General features: G+C 39.7%; 1 protein-coding gene across 1 annotated transcript in view; it reads left to right on the top strand.

The window, feature by feature from the left end:
* The window catches only part of slc19a1 (solute carrier family 19 member 1), a 69,956-nt gene that overhangs the window by 3,770 nt on the left and 45,239 nt on the right, over positions 1–20,947 (top strand). The window contains exons 2-3 of the mRNA XM_034174389.1: positions 11,250–11,516; positions 20,108–20,777. Coding sequence (XP_034030280.1) covers positions 20,466–20,777 — 312 coding nt within the window. The 5' untranslated portion in view covers positions 11,250–11,516; positions 20,108–20,465. The remainder of the gene's footprint in view (positions 1–11,249; positions 11,517–20,107; positions 20,778–20,947) is intronic.

Genomic DNA, 20,947 nt, shown 5'->3' with positions numbered 1-20,947 from the left:
GTGCGCACGTGGTGTATGCGTGTTTTGGGCCGAAATATGATAGTCTCACTGTCAAGCAACATCCCATTCTGCGCTAATCAAAACAGCAGCAATGTCAGTGTGAACTGCGGAGGAAGGGACTGTGTGATTTTCACTCCTCTCCGCTCTGTTTACTGCTTGCTATGAGCCACGGTCCTTCTCCTCTCTGTCTTTGTGGAACATTGCAGACACTCCCCAAGTAGAGCGGGGTGTGGCTTTGGTTTGAACCAATGAAGCAATGATCCGACTCTGCTTCGATGGTTTGCCGCTTTATCTTAATTTTCCCCCGCTAAAACCCTAAAGAGCATATGTCTGTGAGTAATATTTACCTTTTGTATATTAAACTGACCTGTTATGGTCTTCTAAAACAGTTGATAGATGTATTTTATAACTTAAAAACGGGGCCGATGCTAACGTGTTAGCATGTCTATGGCGTTTCAATGATAAAGTTAGTCATTAAGCAGTTCGCATCTCAGCACAGTTTGTGTGCATGTTTTCAGTATAATAAATAATGGCTTAGTGTTTGTTGTCGTAAAAGAGTCAAATGTATTATGAATTATTTATTTTTATTTATATATTAATAATAATAATAATAATCAGAAGAGATCAGAATCGCCTTTATTGTCATGTAATTTCCATTACGAGATTTGAGTGCAATTCCAAAAAGGTGCTTTCCGTGGTGCGAGTAATTTTTAGCCAAATGAAAGATCGTGAAATTTAACGGTAAATTATTCAGAGTATATGCACACTAATATAAACATAAGATAAAATAAAGTGAAATGTGGACTAGTAATGCCAAATGGAATTATATACAACTGGTTAAGTTTTAATGACAATTTGTTTCGGTCAAAACACATCTAAGCTGTTTTTACACAAAAAATAAAATGCAGAAATTGCACATTTGTGTCTTTTTCATGAAAATAACTTATTAAAGATCACATATACTTTTGTGGACTCTTGCTGTAATATGTTGTCAGTGGTTGAGATAGTTTCTGTAGGCATCTAAAAATGCGCATAATCGGATGAAACCTGATGGAAATCTCTCAAAACAAAACATTATTCGAGGTATGTTTTTGACGAGAATATAACATCATAACTTTATTACAAGGTCAAACGTTGATGTTGCGTGATAAAGACCTTTTATTAATAACTCACTTCAAGAAATAATGGCAAAACTCACATGTAAGTAAAAAAAAAAAAAAAACAAACAACAAAAAAAAAAAGATTAATCGATTACTAAAATAATCGTTAGTTGCAGCCCCAGTTTGTTTTAGGAGTGAGAGCATTTTACAGATTAAATGTGAATAAGCCAGTTTTGAGTTTCTGAGTGCGCATGCGTTTTCAAAACTGGTGACAGTTGTACTTTGTGCACAGCAAGAACAACGTGTGTCAAGTTGCTTTAGGCCCTAATTTTGTATTTTATTGACTGTACAGCGACACAGCACCCATTTGGTGCATTTACGGATTAGAACAAATCAAAAATACTACAGAAAGACAAAGAATTTTTACTGGACAGTTTGAAGTGCGTTTTCTTTGTTTCAGAAGACTTCATACCATTAAAATTCACCAGAATATACAAAATTTGACTGCTCTTTTAAAAAAATATTCTGTGGAAGATCCCCTAGACCCCATAGTTTGAAGTGAGTTTTCTTGTTTTCAGAGGGCTTCATACCAATGTAAATTCACCAGAATATAAAAATTTGACTTGCTTTTCTAAAAAATTCTGGGGGGAGAACCCCCAGACCCCCCATAGTCAATACGGTGTTTTTACTTAACAGGTTGAAGTGAGTTTTCTTGTTTTATCAGAGGGCTTCACAACCCATTAAAATTCACCAGAATATACAAATTTGACTTGGTCTTTAAAAAAATGTTATGGGGAGATCCCCCAGACCCCCCATAATTAATACTGTGTTTGTTTACCTTCACAGATTGAAGTGAGTTTTATTTGATTAAGAGGGCTTCATACCCATTAAAATTCACCAGAATACTCAAAATTTGACTGGTCTTTAAAAAAAAGTTCTGGGGAGCACCCCCAGACCCCCCAGAATCAAGACTACACCCAACCCCCACCACCCTTTTATGTACCTTTATGTTCAGGTGTTTGGATTCTTTTTATTGCATTGTCTGTCTCTCCTTAGAGGCTATTTAGAATTTATTTGTATGCTGTATTATGTGTTTATTGTATTTATTGAGGAAAAAACAGTGTGTGCCCCCACTACGCCACATTTTAGGGAATTGCTGGCATTGAGTTTTGCCAGGAAAAAATTTCAGTCAGATGAAAATTTATTGCTTTAACCCATGACTTATTTACACCTTGTTGGTTACATGATCACTTTCCCTAGCAATATCCATGGTTGCTGATTGACTGAGGAAAATATTTTACAGGACTGAGTGCTTAAGGGGACGTTAGGAACTCGGTAAGTGAAGCTTACCATTTTTGCGTCGGAGCACACGAGTGGGCCAAAGAACTTTGGCTACTGCCTCGGGGACATCGCCACTTCCACTTCATAGGTTACATGCTCATTAAGGTCTTAAGGTCAGGTCTGTTCAGCAGGTGGTTCCTTAAAAGAACTTTCATTGACTTGTTCCTGAACTGTGAAGCTTGGGAGGTCCATTTCAAGAAATATGGAATCGTTAATGTTTCTTTCACTCTCCCACTCATTTTGGTTGTCCTTTGTGTCAGCATGGAAAGGTGAAGTAACTTGACCTTCTGTAATTAAGCTTTCTGTCTCTTCAAAATCCATGCCCTCCTCATCCCTCTTCATCATGAATATTGACAAGTAGGTGCTGTCTGCTGGGGGTGAGGGTGACATGAAGTTGTTCTTTTGGCTGCATATTGTATATTGACAATATGGCAGGTCCTCTTCTCCCTGGCCTGTCTTCTTTCCTGAGGATGCTGGATGATCCTTGAGTTGCTGGTTCTATGTTGCCACTGGGAGCATTGGTCACATCCCAGGGCTTCTTGGTCTTGGTCTGACCTCTTTTGCACATACCACTTAAGGATGAAGAACCTGCAGAGACAGACATCATGCACAGGTGAAGCAGGTATGACACTTCAGTGCTTGGGACTCCTATTTATATGAAGCCCTAGAGATGTTCTTTTAACAGAAACCCCCTACAGGATAACGTCTCCCACTTTTTAAGTGAGAAGTTGTATCTCAGACCCTTGAAATGAGCACTTTAGAATGCTGAAACATGCACAGTGTAAAAGAATGAAATAAATCTGATTAATGGTATAGTTTATGTACATGTAAAGGGGGCCATTGGTGGGTCAGTGGCTGAAGTTTCATCTCTTGAACACCAGATGTCACACCTGCCCCGAGTACATGTACAGTTAAAAATGGAGTGCATTTCCAAACTCCCACAAGAAACCACCAAAAAAATACATAAAAGTACTTAATGTACTCATATTTGGAGTCACTCTGGGTCTGAGTAAATCCTCGTACCCTTCCTGTCGGGTCCTTTGGTCTTTCTGCCCCCGGCTAAAAAAAATCCTTATGCTCTTTAATGTGGTGCTTTTTCAAATGTTTGTTTGCTGTATTGTAGGTCGTGATGGAGCTTCTGCCTCTCGGTACAATGGCTTTGTAAACATTGCACGTTGTGGTCTTGCTTTGTGGTGTTTCTTGCTTTGTAGTGTGAAATATTTCCAAACAGCAGACGTGATGAAAAGATGGCCAGCTCCAGCAACTGCTTAATGCTAGCCTGCTGACTGGCTGTGGGTGGGAGGAGGATTTCTTGAACTTAGGCGTGTCTTGTTACTCCGTGTCTTATTGGGCGCACGCTTCCATCAAATGTCAAATTTATACAACTATTTACATTAAAATGCAGGAAATGTTTCTGGTGTTTTTTTTGTTTTTTTTGTACAGTTATTTACAAACAATAAGATGCCACTCAAATTATTTGTGCCACTCAAAAATAAAACAATTCCTGTCCAACACAAGACAGATTGGACACAGGCCTCACCCACAGGACTGTCACTCGTCCTGTTGTCCACCTGGAGGCAGTTTTGGTACTTTTGTCTGCCTTTGGTGATGTTTTGTCCTCAGCGACCAACCACATGGATTAGTGATCAACCCACATGGGGTTGGTGATTTTGAATGGCTTAGGTCGTTCGTTTTTCCACCAGTGTTGAAGAAGTTGTGTGTTTTTTTTTTTTGTTTTTTTGTTTTTTTTGTTTTGTTTCCTCTCTGCTTCTGCTGCAGCAAGATGGCGATCCGCCAGGAAATGAGACTTGCGTTTGCTCCACCAAGTCAAATTAACACCTGCATCAAATCAGATCTGCTCATTGACATTGACCCTATGCCATGACATTGACCCTATGTGTCTTTTTGCAAAGAATGTTTTTGCAGTTTTTGCTCTATGGCAAGATGCATTATCATCTTGAAAAATGATTTCATCATCCCCAAACATCTTTTCAATTGTCCAAAATATCAACATAAACTTGTGCATTTATTGATGATGTAATGACAGCCATCTCCCCAGTGCCTTTACCTGACATGCAGCCCCATATCATCAATGACTGTGGAAATTTACGTTCTCTTCAGGCAGTCATCTTTATAAATCTCATTGGAAAGGCACCAAACAAAAGTTCCAGCATCATCACCTTGCCCAATGCAGATTTGAGATTCATCACTGAATATGACTTTCATCCAGTCATCCACAGTCCACAATTGCTTTTCCTTAGCCCATTGTAACCTTGTTTTTTTTCTGTTTAGGTGTTAATGATGGCTTTCGTTTAGCTTTTCTGTATGTAAATCCCATTTCCTTTAAGCGGTTTCTTACAGTTCGGTCACAGACGTTGACTCCAGTTTCCTCCCATTCGTTCCTCATTTGTTTTGTTGTACATTTTTCGATTTTTGAGACATATTGCTTTAAGTTTTCTGTCTTGACGCTTTGATGTCTTCTTGGTCTACCAATATGTTTGCCTTTAACAACCTTCCCATGTTGTTTGTATTTGGTCCAGAGTTTAGACACACCTGACTGTGAACAACCAACATCTTTTGCAACATTGCGTGATGATTTACCCTCTTTTAAGAGTTTGATAATCCTCTCCTTTGTTTCAATTGACATCTCTTGTGTTGGAGCCATGATTTATGTCAGTCCACTTGGTGCAACAGCTCTCCAAGGTGTGTTCAGTCCTTTTTAGATGCAGACTAACGAGCAGATCTGATTTGATGCAGGTGTTAGTTTTGGGGATGAAAATGTACAGGGTGATTCCATAATTTTTTCCTCAGAATTGAGTGATTCCATATTTTTTTCCTCTGCTTGGTCTAAAAAAGTAACCGTTACTGACTGCCACAATCTTTTTTTCTTGATTTCTTATAGTGTTTCTTAAAGCCAGAAAGTTGCCATTTGAAATGACTTTAGTTTTGTGTCATGTCTGTGATCTGCTTTTTTTCTACAAAATTAAACAGCTGAATGAACATCCTCCGAGGCCGGTGATTCAATAATTTTTGCTAGGGGTTGTATACGCACCAAAAATGGCCATAATATTCAGGAAAAAACAGAGGAAATTATTAATCATAATTCAAGTTATACTAGGCCTATTACAGAATTCTACAGAATTTTAAAAACTAGTGTATATAGTTTCAACACATATTTAAATGGAGAGTCAGTCTCATGTATTTGATGGGAAGACAGCTTAATTTGGTCATGTGACTTTTACGCAGCGATACGTCAGATGACTCGAGAGGGTTAATTTCCGGGTCAAACCGGCAGACCGACAGACAGTCAAATGAAATGATGGAGGCGGAGTGAATGCAACAACTAGCAGCTCGTGTAGCTGCAGCGCTCTGATCGCTTCCTCCATCTTTTATGATTAAATAATGCTGAATTTATGTGGAAATGATTGTTGTACAAAAGCTTCAGATGTGTCACTGCAAGAGATGATGCCTGGAGTAGGGATGCACCGATCCACACTTTTTCACTTCTGATCCGATACCAATACTTCTCCAATCCAATACCAGAGCTCTGTTTGCTTTAATATTATCAATCAATAAATCAATCAATTTTATTTATATAGCGCCGAATCACAACAAACAGTTGCCCCAAGGCGCTTTATATTGTAAGGCAAGGCCATACAATAATTACGTAAAAACCCGAATGGTCAAAACGACCCCCTGTGAGCAAGCACTTGGCGACAGTGGGAAGGAAAAACTCCCTTTTAACAGGAAGAAACCTCCAGCAGAACCAGGCTCAGGGAGGGGCAGTCTTCTGCTGGGACTGGTTGGGGCTGAGGGAGAGAACCAGGAAAAAGACATGCTGTGGAGGGGAGCAGAGATCAATCACTAATGATTAAATGCAGAGTGGTGCATACAGAGCAAAAAGAGAAAGAAACACTCAGTGCATCATGGGAACCCCCCAGCAGTCTAAGTCTATAGCAGCATAACTAATGGATGGTTCAGGGTCACCTGATCCAGCCCTAACTATAAGCTTTAGCAAAAAGGAAAGTTTTAAGCCTAATCTTAAAAGTAGAGAGGGTGTCTGTCTCCCTGATCTGAATTGGGAGCTGGTTCCACAGGAGAGGAGCCTGAAAGCTGAAGGCTCTGCCTCCCATTCTACTCTCAAGTAAGCCTGCAGTCTGAGAGCGAAGCGCTCTATTGGGGTGATATGGTACTATGAGGTCCCTAAGATAAGATGGGACCTGATTATTCAAAACCTTATAAGTAAGAAGAAGAATTTTAAATTCTATTCTAGAATTAACAGGAAGCCAATGAAAAGAGGCCAATATGGGTGAGATATGCTCTCTCCTTCTAGTCCCCATTAGTACTCTAGCTGCAGCATTTTGAATTAACTGAAGGCTTTTCAGGGAATTTTTAGGACAACCTGATAATAATGAATTACAATAGTCCAGCCTAGAGGAAATAAAAGCATGAATTAGTTTTTCAGCATCACTCTGAGACAAGACCTTTCTAATTTTAGAGATATTGCGTAAATGCAAAAAAGCAGTTCTACATATTTGTTTAATATGCGCATTGAATGACATATCCTGATCAAAAATGACTCCAAGATTTCTCACAGTATTACTAGAGGTCAGGGTAATGCCATCCAGAGTAAGGATCTGGTTAGACACCATGTTTCTAAGATTTGTGGGGCCAAGTACAATAACTTCAGTTTTATCTGAGTTTAAAAGCAGGAAATTAGAGGTCATCCATGTCTTTATGTCTGTAACACAATCCTGCAGTTTAGCATATTATTATTATTATTGTTGATTTTATAAGGATTTTCTTAAAAAGGAGACCTGAAAGTTCAGCTACAACTTGCCAGAAGGTGTATCTAAGATGAAAGCCTAGATTTGATATTTTGGTGAAAGAATTAAGTACTTTTTATTTTTTATGGACTTTTATAGCCTGAAAGAGAAAAGACAGCACTCCCTCTCTCTGTCTCTCTCTCTCAATTTTCAGTTTCAAACGAGCTTTGTTGACATGGGAAACATTACATTGTCAAAGCAAGTGTTAATAAAAATTAAGTCTCTCTCTCTCTGCCTGTCTCTCCTCATTTTTCAATTTCAGTGGAGCTTTATTGACATGGGAGACATGTTTTCATTGTCAAAGCAAATGTTAAGAGTAAAAATTAAGTCTCTCTCTCTCGCTGTTTTCCTGCTGAACAAACTTGGACCTTTATAGAAACAGGAAGAAATAAGGCGTAAATTTCTAAATGTATCACCAGTGATGTTCATGCGACAAACTGAATTCATACTGAAGGATTTTAATGGATATTTTTTCCTTTTCAGTCCACAGAATCTCTGTTCGACTGTCCTCCTCAGCTGTGCCCTGAGCTTGTGTTTCAAAGCATTTCACAGCCTTGGGATGCTACGATAGGTGAATTCCGCGAAGTAGTCCGTGTTATTTTTACAATTATTATAGATGTTTTAAGGCTGTAAAACCCCTCACTACACACATTTTCTCACTTTTCTCTCCTGTGTAAACACTCTCAAAGTTCAAACCTTAGTAGAAAAATAAGTCCAGTATTATAGAATGAAACCAAAGATCAAAACCTGTTTTCAGGCCCAAACATTTGAGAAATAAAAATAGAACGTTTTCCTATAAGTAATTATGATGGCTTTTAGAACTAACAAATTTAATTTTAACGATCAACCTACGAGGGTGGACACATAAGAAATTATTAATATTGACTGACCAGTATTTCACAGTTCCTCTGATCGCGCCTCTTCATCCTGACGTCGCTGCGCAGCATGTTTTTCCACCTCGGGGCAGGTGTCTTTTTACGAGTGAAGAACACAGTTATGGGTAGTTGTTGGCCACACGCAGAACACACGCAGAACACAATGCGCGTGCTGTTTCTTCATTCACTGCCTCCGGTGTTACCGTTGCGGGACGGATGCGGGACCTGCAAAGAATCCAAGTCATTAAAAAGATACAAACTTCTCTCAGTGGCCACCGAGACCATGCAGCGCTGCTGAATTCTATCCTTGCAGGCTGCTGGAGTGCTCTGCATCAAAACAGCGAGTGTAGTCTCTGGACCTGTTGCCAGATTTTGGCTGCAACTAAGCACAGCAGACAGTTTAAAAAAAGAAGCATGCATGATTGCACTAAAAAAAATCCGCAAAACAGCGAACCGCGATATAGCGAGGGACCACTGTATTACACATTTTATTTTGCTTGCACATTTCATTTTCCCTTTTTACTGTGTCGGGTTGGGAATTGAGAACCGGTTCTTTTCGGGTATTGTTAAGAAATAATTTGATCCACTGACATCAATAGCCTTTTTGCTTGACGATGCCCTTATCAGTCAGTGGTGAGCACAGCTAACCAAAAAGTTAGCTTCGATAACTGCTAATCAGCTAACTGAAAAGTTATCTTTTATCATGCTAAACCAATAAACTGCCTAAAAATGTATCGGAAGCTACAGCTAACCGTTAACCATTAACTTTCAGTTATGTCTCCCGTATACTCTCGGCTACGAACAAGCTGATTTTGAGTTTAAGCACCATCAGAGCTTCTGTTAGAATCAAAGGTGATCACAAACCCAAACACAGCCAATGAGTCAGTGCTTCCGTCTTTGTGTGCCCTGCCCACTGCTGTAGGGAAGCGTCATTTACCTTGACAGCATACAGTGGTCTAGCCATGAGGCAGAGGTCTTGAAAAGGAAAGCAGGTTTGACTTAAGTTTTGATTTATAAATCAAATTAATCTGGATAGAATAACTATATTAATGTAAATTGTACAAAGTGATATATAACACATCTGTTCATTTTAAAATAATGCACTAATTCTGAAGATTTGAACATTATCACACAATTGCCCAAAGGGATTATGGGTAAACTTAGTCTCCGCTCATACTGCTTGGTTGACTAATTCATTCTTTGAAAAAAACAACGAAAGTGAATCATAGTAACGTGTTGGTGTTTACAAATAAATGTGCTTTTGTAAAATATGCAGTGGTGGGCACAGCTAACCAAAAACTTAGCTTCAATAACCATTAATCAGGTAATGGAAAAGTTGTCTTTTATGAGGATAAACCGATAAACTGCTCAAAAAATTATCTTTATTGCAGACAACCCATAACCGATAACTTTTAGCATTGATCCGGACGCGGCCACATCAGATTACACTGTCGGTTTCTGATAAACCAGTTTCGCTTTAAGTGCCGCAGGGGCTGCTGGATAAATTCAAGGATCACAAACACACAAGAATGCACAAAAAATGAATGAATAAAAAATAAAACCCCAAACACTGTCATCATCTTTCAAAATCAGTAAAACACAGTATTAGAAGTCACAGTTTATCTCGGTATTATATATACCGTCATTTTTCACATGCTTTCAACCCTGCGGCTTAAACAACTTAAATACGTCTATTAATGCATTGATTGGTAGAGTAAAATACATGTAGTAAATATAAATTCTTAGATTTATGAAGAGGAGTCCCCAAAATTCTGCCAGCTGTTATATAAAGTAGAGGTGTTGGTTTATCCACTCTGCAAATTTTGTTAAAAAAGGCTGATAGCGTGGGCCACCAGGTGTCGCTAAACTTCCTCAAGATTGGGCAAGTCGAGTACTTTGGCACCCCCTGGTGGCCAGCGCCATCAAGACCCCAATGTTTTTTCAGTTGCATTTGATGGAGTAGGGCCTATATTTGTTGATAACACTGAAATCTGGTTGGGGTCTTGATGGTGCAGAGGGTTATGGGCCTTTAAATGCAGCCAATTTCCCAAAATGACCAGACTTTGAGCGCCCCCTATATTCAGCGTCATCGATCCACCAACCAGATATGTATGTAAGAAGAAAGAGTTTGCCTCCATAACTCATTTGATAACTGGCTTGTGGACGTGATGGTGCTGACTGTTACACCAATGAAATATCAGTTTTTGCGTATTTTTGCCTTGAACTTTGATGACCCCTAGCAAGGTCACTGTTTGGTTTTTGGTTGAAAAATTTTGGGAAAGTTCATTTCTTTGTTCATTTTCTGTGTCGAAGTTTTGTTGAAATCCAAGTCGGCTTGAATCACAGCCCACCTGATCCTTCAAAAATAGGCTTGTAAATTCATTTGACACTAAAGGGGTAATATATGACGCATGTGACGTGATTTTTCTACTTCCCTGCATTGAACACTGCATTTTCTGAGTTTTTGGCAAATTATGCCCAAAAAAAGTGAAAATGCAAAGAAAAAGTGACGATGCTGTGGGAAAGTGGACATGTGTTGCTGTTTGTTTGACTCGGAGCACAACCATGTTGAGGCAGTTTTGACAACGCAGCTACTCTGGTTAGCTGTTCAGGCTAACACTTACAACATGACGTCTCCCACTCGCTTCGTTTTCCTTTCTCCACTGGGAACTGAAAAAAAAAAACTTTTTGCGACTGCTTCAGCGACTGCAGCCGAAAACAAAACAGTACACCATTTGTCTGTGTGAAGTTATGCTGTGTATATATTGCGCAATGGCAGCGGAGGTCTCCATAAGTGGTCAGATCCCACCATATCACTCAGGGTTCAGATGAGACTGTAGTGCCCTGTTCCCATGAAACAGTCCTATCTTAGCTCTGGGGTTGATGGACGCGGCCCTACATCCAACTTTTTTTTTTTTGTCATGTTTCTGTTGATAGATCAGTGACAGAATGTCGCAGACCTATATTGACTACTTCCTGAAATTACCGTGTCACTTCTTGTTTCCACCTCTGTTGTAAATCATTCATTCACAGCTCTCTCTCTCTCTCTCTCTCTCTCTCTCTCTCTCTCTCTCTCTCTCCCTCTCTCCCTCTCCCTCCCTCCACAGGTTGCAGTTAGAGCACTGTATGGATTCTTATGGACTCACACTGCTACTAAACACTCATGAATGCTAAAAGAATGGTCCTGCCTTAACTGAAAACACTTACATTTTTGTTTAGCTCTAGAAAATGCAAACTGTAGTGCATAAACATGGATGGACTAATTTTTTTTCATGGATAGGCAAGCCCCCACCCCATAAAGCAACAAGTGGACATTTTTTGTGAGGGTTTTTCCATTTGTCATCCAATGAAGGAGACGGGAAACGCTGGAACTGGTGAGTGATTTTATTGTGTTTATTATTAAGATTAGTAATAGTGCAGCAGATAGGCAAAATGATTGCATTTTGTGACTAAAACATGAAATTTGGCACACATATTGTAAATTAATGCTTATTTTCAGATGTGGGGGCATCCTGGTGTAGACTTCTCATGACCTACAGGGGTCTAAATTGGAAAAGGTCCCAATCATATTAGCTGTGATATTTAAATGATATTTTTTCTTTTTTCTGAGTTCATATCCAAACTCGCACTGGTCCGATCATGTTACAATGGACAATCTGCTGTTGTGCATCTGTCGGATGATCGTCGGGTGCTCTCTTAGGTGCTTTTGCGTGGCCTATGTGGTATTTCTGTGTTTTCCGGGCTTGGTGAATTTCCTGCGGAAATCAGGTTTCATACTTCATGGTAACCATTGCGATTACGGCGGTTTGTGAGAGGATACCAAGTGGATCTTGTAAGGTCCTGGTGGCAGCTGAGCACTGCTTTGGCATCATGTGGCATAAGTTGCAATTTCGTAACCGCACAAGGACCGTATCCCTGTGTAAATGGGTTTTAAGGGGGCCAATAATGTTGACCTTTGTAGTTTTTGTGAAATAATTTTGTTCTGTGTGAAAAGTAAAATAATGTAAGCAGCCAAAATGAAACTAAGATGTCTAGAAATGGGGTAGCCCGGTGGGTTAGTGGTTTGCACTGTTGCCTCAGAGCAAGAAGGTTGGAGGATCGCTTCCTACCTAGGCCCTTTAGGGAGTTTGCATGTTCTCCCTGTGTTCATGTGGGCTTCCTCCGGGTACTCCGGCATCCTCCCACTTCCAAAGACATGTAGATAGGTGAATTGATAACTTTAAATTGTCCGTGCGAATGTGTTTGTTTGTCTACATGTGGCCCTGCGGTCGGCTGGCGTCCTGTCCTGTCCCTGTCTCTCGCCCTATGACTGATGGGATAGGCTCCAGCTCCCTGTGACCTGCTATTGGATTAAGCGGGTACAGAAAATGAATGAATGTTTGGACAAGCTGTGTTAAAAATTCTTTGCTCTGTTAAAAAAGCACTTGAGAAACTTGAGCGGGGGGGCGGCACTAATAAATTTGTTCTATCTCTATAGAACACCAGGCTCCAACATGGAAATCTTTCAGGACTGGTTTGAGGAAACATTTTGTTGCTGTAACTCAGACGGTCCTGTTCATCTGTGGGGATTTTAATAGTGATTTGCTTAACTCAGTGAATCATAAATCTACTGAAGAGTTTAGAAATACAGTGTGAGCCTTTACCCCCAAATCACCAGACCCAGTAGGATCACATCACACAGTGCCACATTAATAGATAATATATTTACAAACCTCATAGATAACATAATAAGCAGATTATTTATCAGTGATATTGGTGATCGTCTACCCATTTTTGTTGACAGCGGTTACAGGAAAACAAAGGGGGTCAGAAGGCTTATTTATATGAATGTCAAAGTCACCAACAATCACAATAATATCCACATGGGTTGCAAAGTTAGAGAGAAACTCACCAAATTCATCTAAGAGTGTGGACCCGGAGGCCTATATACGGTGACAAAATAGCACAGTGGATTTGTCTTTTTTTTTTTTTTTTTTTTTTTCTTATCATTCTGACCTTGGCTAAATGAAATATATTTTAAATGGTAAATGGACTGCATTTATATAGCGCTTTTCCATCTGCATCAGACGCTCAAAGCACTTTACAATTATGCCTCACATTCACCCCGATGTCAGGGTGCTGCCATACAAGGTGCTCAGTACACACCGGGAGCAATAGGGGATTAAAGGCCTTGCCCAAGGGCCCTTAGTGATTTTCCAGTCAGGTGGGGATTTGAACCCATGATCTTCTGGACTCAAGCCCAACACCTTAACCATTAGACCATCACCTCTCCCACTCAATTCTGAGGAATAAATTATGGAATCATGAAAAACAAAAGAACGCTCCAACACATCACTAGTATTTTGTTGCACCACCTCTGGCTTTTATAACAGTTTGCAGTCTCTGAGGCATGGTCTTAATGAGTGACAAACAGTACTCTTCATCAATCTGGCTCCAACTTTCTCTGATTGCTGTTGCCAGATCAGCTTTGCAGGTTGGAGCCTTGTCATGGACCATTTTCTTCAAAGGGGATAGAGAATCAAAATCATCTTTTTCATGTTTTTGGTGTTAGTTCGGAGTCTCCCCGCTGTGGGGAAAACGCACGAAGTGCCAGCAAGTGTCAGAACCTCTGTTTCAAGTATTTCTCCTTTTTTGAATTGCCGCCAGAAAATTGGCCAATCCGTGTTTGAGGGAAACATTGCGTCACATTTTCACCAATAGACCCCCACCCCTCCCCCCCCACACACACATGCCCCTTCGAAATTAATTATTCATAAGGTTGTGCCCACCCATTCCTACCACTGGAAGAGGAGCAATGGCGAGCTACAGGTGTGCCTTCCCAGGCTGTCATAGCGGACTACGATCTTTACATATTCTTCCCACGGAAAGCAATGTACGCGATCAATGGCTTTTATTCATTTTTAACCGCATCCCCAGTACATACAACCGCTGACTATTTCTTTGCTCTGCGCATTTCACGGAGGACTGTTTCACAAACCTTGCACAATTTCGAGCTGGCTTCAGTCGGCATTTAATACTCAGTAGAGGGTCAGTTCCGACTTTGCGACAAAATCAACCCCAGCAATCAGTACAGCCTGTAAGTATCACATTTTCTTTTGTTTGAAATTTGTTTTTAAATTTATTTCGGATTGTTTTTTTATTATCATTATTATTTTGTGACTGGACTTTATGTCACAGTCAGCCTCTGACTGACTTCATGTTGGTGGGCGAGGAACAAGATTTATCACTCAACAGCAATGTTGAAATGTGATCTTCCTCTGATTCTGGCTCGTACATATAGGGCTAGATCCGCGAATGGGCCATGGCTATTTTTTTTTTATCGTATCTTATATTATAGGCTATCTAAATATTGGTAATTGTCAGTAGCAGTCAACCTTACCACCTGTGAAAGTTAGCCGATAAAGTTGGAGTGCTTTCTTTTCAGTGAGAGCAAGGGCAGCCAATCAAACAACGGCAACCGATCAGCGCCAACACCTACGTGCATTTCATAATGAGGTTGCCAAATAAGCTCCGAAATGATGCCATTAAGGGCAAACGACGCATTCTAAACCCAGCATAATAACATAGCTGTTTCAGAGAGTCTTTTAGGAAGGTTCTGAGCCATTACAGACCCAACCAATTTTTTGGGGGATTCATATCACATCACAGAACAAGGATTAATGCCTCAACCTCTCTCTATCACTTTTCAACTTCCACCAAAGATTTTCAATTGGATTAAGATCCGGACTATTTGCAGGCCATGACATTGACCCTGTGTCTTTTTGCAAGGAATGTTTTCACAGTTTTTGCTCTATGGCAAGATGCATTATCATCTTGAAAAATGATTTCATCATCCCCAAACATCCTTTCAATTGATGGGATAAGAAAAGTGTCCAAAATATCAACGTAAACTTGTGCATTTATTGATGATGTAATGACAGCCGTCTCCCCAGTGCCTTTACCTGACATGCAGCCCCATATCATCAATGACTGTGGAAATTTACATGTTCTCTTCGGGCAGTCATCTTTATAAATCTCATTGGAACGGCACCAAACAAAAGTTCCAGCATCATCACCTTGCCCAATGCAGATTCGAGATTCATCACTGAATATGACTTTCATCCAGTCATCCACAGTCCACGATTGCTTTTCCTTAGCCCATTGTAACCTTGTTTTTTTCTGTTTAGGTGTTAATGATGGCTTTCGTTTAGCTTTTCTGTATGCAAATCCCATTTCCTTTAGGCGGTTTCTTACAGTTCGGTCACAGATGTTGACTCCAGTTTCCTCCCATTCCGTTCCTCATTTGTTTTGTTGTGCGTTTTCGATTTTTGAGACATATTGCTTTAAGTTTTCTGTCTTGATGCTTTGATGTCTTCCTTGGTCTTCCAGTATGTTTGCCTTTAACAACCTTCCCATGTTGTTTGTATTTGGTCTAGAGTTTAGACACAGCTGACTGTGAACAACCAACATCTTTTGCAACATTGCGTGATGATTTACCCTCTTTTAAGAGTTTGTTAATCCTCTCCTTTGTTTCAATTGACATCTCTCGTGTTGGAGCCATGATTCATGTCAGTCCACTTGGTGCAACAGCTCTCCAAGGTGTGATCACTCCTTTTTAGATGCAGACTAACGAGCAGATCTGATTTGATGCAGGTGTTAGTTTTGGGGATGAAAATGTACTGGGTGATTCCATAATTTATTCCTCAGAATTGAGTGACTCCATATTTTTTCCCCTCTGCTTGGTCTAAAAAAGTAACCGTTACTGACTGCCACAGTTATTTTTCCTGATTTCTTATAGTGTTTCTTAAAGCCAGAAAGTTGCCATTTGAAATGCCTTTAGTTTTGTGTCATGTCTGTGATCTGCTTTTTTTCTACAAAATTAAACAACTGAATGAACATCCTCCGAGGCTGGTGATTCCATAATTATTGCCAGGGGTTGTATATATAGCCTGGTGCGGGTTCGCATTGATCTGGCGGTACGGCTTGAACCTATATCGAGGACACACTGGTGATATGATTAAAGTGATTATATAAAAAAAAAAAAGAATTGTAAAAGCAGTAAATTCTCAATATGTCCTGAGTACAGTTTGTGTAAAATGACTAATTCGAACAGTAGGGCTGGGCGATACGACCTAAAATTCATATCACGGTATAAATTGAATCCCTTCACGGTAACTGTATATATCGTGATATAAGCTTAAGTGTAAAAATTATATTGTTTCTGAATGGGTCCCTTAGCAAAGGTAAATTGATAAAAATAAATAAATGACTACAAAAAACAAAAACAGATATAATGTAATTTTGAGAACATTTATTGCGCAGATCTCAAAACAGCTACAGTTTGTCAGAAGGTACATCTAAAGCCTGGTTCACATGGCAAGATTTAAAAAAAAAAAAAGTAATCTGTTAATAATGTTTGGAGTGTCTTAAGTTTAAAATGTAACCTGTCAGAGATGTAATCTATTAATTAATGGTCATAATTATGAAATGGGTCAGTGGTATGTGACAAGTTAAAGAAATGCAATCTGTTAAATAATGTTGACTATGATGCTGGATATTGAAAGACTGTATTAAAAGGGGCAGAAATCATAAGACTTGTTCTTCTTTCTGCTTCTTTTCATTCTGGTGTTGTGGTGCTTTGTTTCTGCTTTTCTGTTTTTTCTTTTAAATGAATGAAATGAAAAAAATTATCTGTAGGTTTCCAAAACCTGAGAGACCACACACGGAGATTAAAAAAAAAAAAATCATCATAGATCTAACAGGTTTGGTTGTACAGTGTGTGGTGTGCAGCCACACGGTAAGAACAACACACCACACACAAACAGATTTCACACACAAACATTCCCAGGTTAGACAGGAAATCTCACAAAATCTCTCGAAATTAAACGTGACTTCACAAACAGAGATAGTTTGTAGACTATTTACAACAGAGGGAAAAAAAATGGTACAAAAAGAAAAGGCATTCTTTAAAAGGGTGGAGACATTTCGCTCCGTGCGTCCGTCACCTCGCTTTCAGATTGGCTGCACACAGGGATGCTTATTCACCTTCTTTCGACGGTTTTCCATCTTTTTGTAAATTCTTGCCATCTGAAAGAAATGGCAGAACATCATTTTTTATTTCTTCAAATCGACAAACTAATATTTTGCAGTAAAACACCCAAACTGTTGAAATCAGTTAAACGCGCATTCTCATTGGTCGAAAAAATGAGGTCTCGCTCTCACTGCCTCCGATGCGTTTTCCGAGTCTGTGGGCTTGGTAAGCGCCGCAGCGGGCCACTCACACCACCCACGTCTGCTGTGCGGAGCTGCAGCCAACTACGGCAACAGGTCCAGAGACTGCTCGAACATTTCTACATGAGCGGGCATGGAAACACATCTGTTTTGATGCGGAGCACTCCGGCAGCCCGCAAGGATAGACTTCTTTGCGGAAAATTCTGCAGTGCCGCAGCGTCTCGGTAACCGCAGCTGCAGAGCTCCGTGACCACTGAGAGAGGTTTGTATCTTTTTAATGACTTGGATTCTCTTCGGGGCCTGCATCCGAACTCTGCAACGGTAACACCGGAGGCAATGTGAGCAAGGGGTGAAAACGACTCTCCACGCGGAATAGCTTTTTGCCATACACTCTTGTGAAGGTAGTAAATGCGCAACGTCTCCATGTTACAATTTCCTGCCTGCTTCCCCCGCCAAATCTCATAGCATTGTTCAACAAATTTTCTACCTCATCAGTTTCTCATCATTTATTTCCATTATATTACACAAGATAAATACAGATATGGCTGATATCATTAAACATGTAAATTCTGTGATATTTTGGGATTGTTGTATGATAAATGTAATGCTTAGGGAGTAAAACACAGCAATCATTGAAGTTTGTTACCACCAATGGCACCATCCACCACACATTTTACTATGTGACCATGTCTGTTTTTGGTTGTTAAACTGTTAAATCACCTGCCAAATCGATGGAATCTTTGATACAAGCTGAAATAGTTCCTATGTAGCCTCTTTCCATGAGAAATACATCTTGTATTGAAAAACATATTACACACGAAACATATAACATTGAAACATATTACACACGGAAATCAATAAATAAATTTCTGTATAATCAAAAGAAAAATTGAGGTTCAGATTCTTAGAGGTGTTTGGGCTCAGACTGAGATAGATAATTTAAACAAATTTAACATTTTATTGTTGTGCATTATTGAATGAATAATAGTAATAGTAGTATTAATAGTAATAATAGACCTAGTCTGAAAGCAGTTATGAAATTATAACATGTTAGTTGAGAGTTATGATTTTTAATTGCCTAGTCCTTCAGCCCAAACAAAAACTAAAAGTTTTCATTAAGATTTAGCTTCTGTACATGCTCCTACAGGATGCACAACATGCATTCCAAAGCCACATGTTGAGCCATACTGCATGAGATCACAAGAGAAATTTAACAGCTGTTTCAGGTCCAAATTTAGTCCAAAGAATGCACCACAATGCACTTATATTCTCAAAATTTTATGAGAAATTTAGTTTTCTAAACGCCTATGGCATTCGCGGTAACTTTTGCCATCTTGAATATTATAGATGAATCACGTTGCTGTCTGTTTTTTTTTTTTTGTTTTGTTTTTTTTCTCCTAAGCATCCATGTGCACGTCACATTCAGCAGGCTGCGTGCTCGTTTGTGGTCGGGGGACACCACACACTGCGATATCAGGCCAAGACAATCCAACATGTTGGATATCCCTGATTTGCGATCGGAGCACTCCTGACGTCCTCCGGAGCAGTTCAGAGCGCTCTTAACACACCACACATGGCAGGAATATCTGATAAGATTATCTTTTGTGTCATCATGACAAGTGTGGCGTCCTTAAGATTGTCAGAAGGGGAAGATTGGGTCCAATATTGGCCTAATTAACTTGCGGTGTGAACCAGGCATTTGATGCAAGCCTAGATTTGATGTTTTGGTGAAAGAATTGAATTTATTTTTTGTTGGGTCAGTGGCTGAAGTTCCATCTCTTGAATGCTAGATTGCATACCCACTCTGAATACATGAGGTGTTTTCAGGATGGTCACTGGTGCAATTCCTCATTTACAAAACTCAACACGAAACCATCAAAAAGTTGCTAAAAATATTTCATTTAACTCATATTTGAAGTCGGTCTGGGTAAATCGTTACCTGGCTGATTTTGTTTTTCTAATCCGGTTGAAAAATTCTTATTTAATGTGGCACTTTTTGAAATGTTTCAGATTGCAACGGAGCGTCCGTCACTACCCGGAGCGTCCGCTGAAATAAATGAACAATGGCTTTGCAAATATCAGCGACAGAACTGCTAAGTGTGGAAGACATTCAGGCATCTCTCAAACTCATAGGAACACTCTGGTCTCAGTAAGAGACATGCCTCAGCTCAGAACACCCCCTCCTCCCTCCTCTGCAGCTGTAGTTCACACACAGAAGAGGAGTCCTGGATTGAAAACCTGCGTGCGTTAACGCGATTAGTCGGTGGAGTCCAAATCGCTACCGTTGGACAAAATTATACCGTGTAACGGTTAAACTGGATATACTGTGCGGCCCTAACAAACTGCAAATATGGGAGTGGCAGCAGTAGTGCAGAGTGACTGAGTTGTTTTTGTTGGTGTTTCTTTCACATATCTACTTTTAAGCCTTTTTCTGATACCATTTTAGTCGATTATATGCGGTGTTTGAATTTCACATGTTATATATATATATGTTTTAAACTCTTATTGGTCACATTTAGCCGATGTATTATTTGCAGTGTTTGAATTTAAATGTTATTTTTATATATGTGACTTTTATACTTGTGTTTATTTTACATTTCTTCATTTAAAGGTGAAATAAAGAAATGAAAATGAATATCAAAAATGACTGTGTGCACAGTTGTTACTTGCACATAAGAAAAGTAGAGTTCTTGCTGTCAGCTGCGATGATTATGCACTGTGTCAGAATCAGCTGACGGCACTGTTATCTTTTCAGGTCAACTGTGACACCTGACCCAGCTGCTGGATAGCTCACTTTTACAGCGTGGAATGGAGCAAAGGTCAACCATTTTTATTGGCAAGGCTTTTTTTTTTTTTTTTTTTTTTAAAGTATGTAGCATTTTAACGTATTTTCACTATTTTTAAATCTGGTCACCGGCTCAGTATCTTCCAGCATGAGCGTTGAGAGTAAACAAGAGCTGAAAAATAGGTCTTTTCAGGTTTTTGTCCAAAAAAGTTTAGGTTAGTTTCCCCGCCTTTAATTTTAAATTCATCCCCTTTTTTGCAAGGACAAATCCTCACTTAAATTTTAGACTGTAAAAGATTCCACTGTCGACCTGCGAGTGCTTCCACAAATGGCTGACAGAATGGTAGTGAATGAGATGTCTGTGCGTGCACTCAGTGTAGAACCTTCTGACAAAGAGAAGCTGCCTTGCAAGATGCAGCCAATAGAAAACATGGATGAACATGAAGACAGATATTTGAAGATGGAGTTGTCTGCTGCTGAGGTCATCTCTACACCTACTGGGGAACCCAGTGAGTCCAGGAACTGGATATGTTCCATGGTATTTTTGTGTTTCTATGGATTTATGGCATCAATAAAGCCCGGCGAGCCATTCATCACACCGTATCTACTCAGCCCTGAGCAGAACTTCACCATTCAACAGGTTAGTCGTAACTGGAGTGTGTTTGTGGTCAAGCCGTCATTACAAATGTATTTGGTTTGTAATCCAAAAGTAATCAGATTACAAGTAATCCAAATGTACATACATACATGTAATCCTACCCACCTTGTGTGTGTGTGTGTAAAAACAGGATCAGAGATGATCTGCTAGGA

The sequence above is a fragment of the Thalassophryne amazonica genome, chromosome 1, assembly GCF_902500255.1.
Source record: "Thalassophryne amazonica chromosome 1, fThaAma1.1, whole genome shotgun sequence".
In the NCBI taxonomy this organism is placed as follows: Eukaryota; Metazoa; Chordata; class Actinopteri; order Batrachoidiformes; family Batrachoididae; genus Thalassophryne; species Thalassophryne amazonica.
This window is presented reverse-complemented; position numbering and strand designations above follow the sequence as displayed.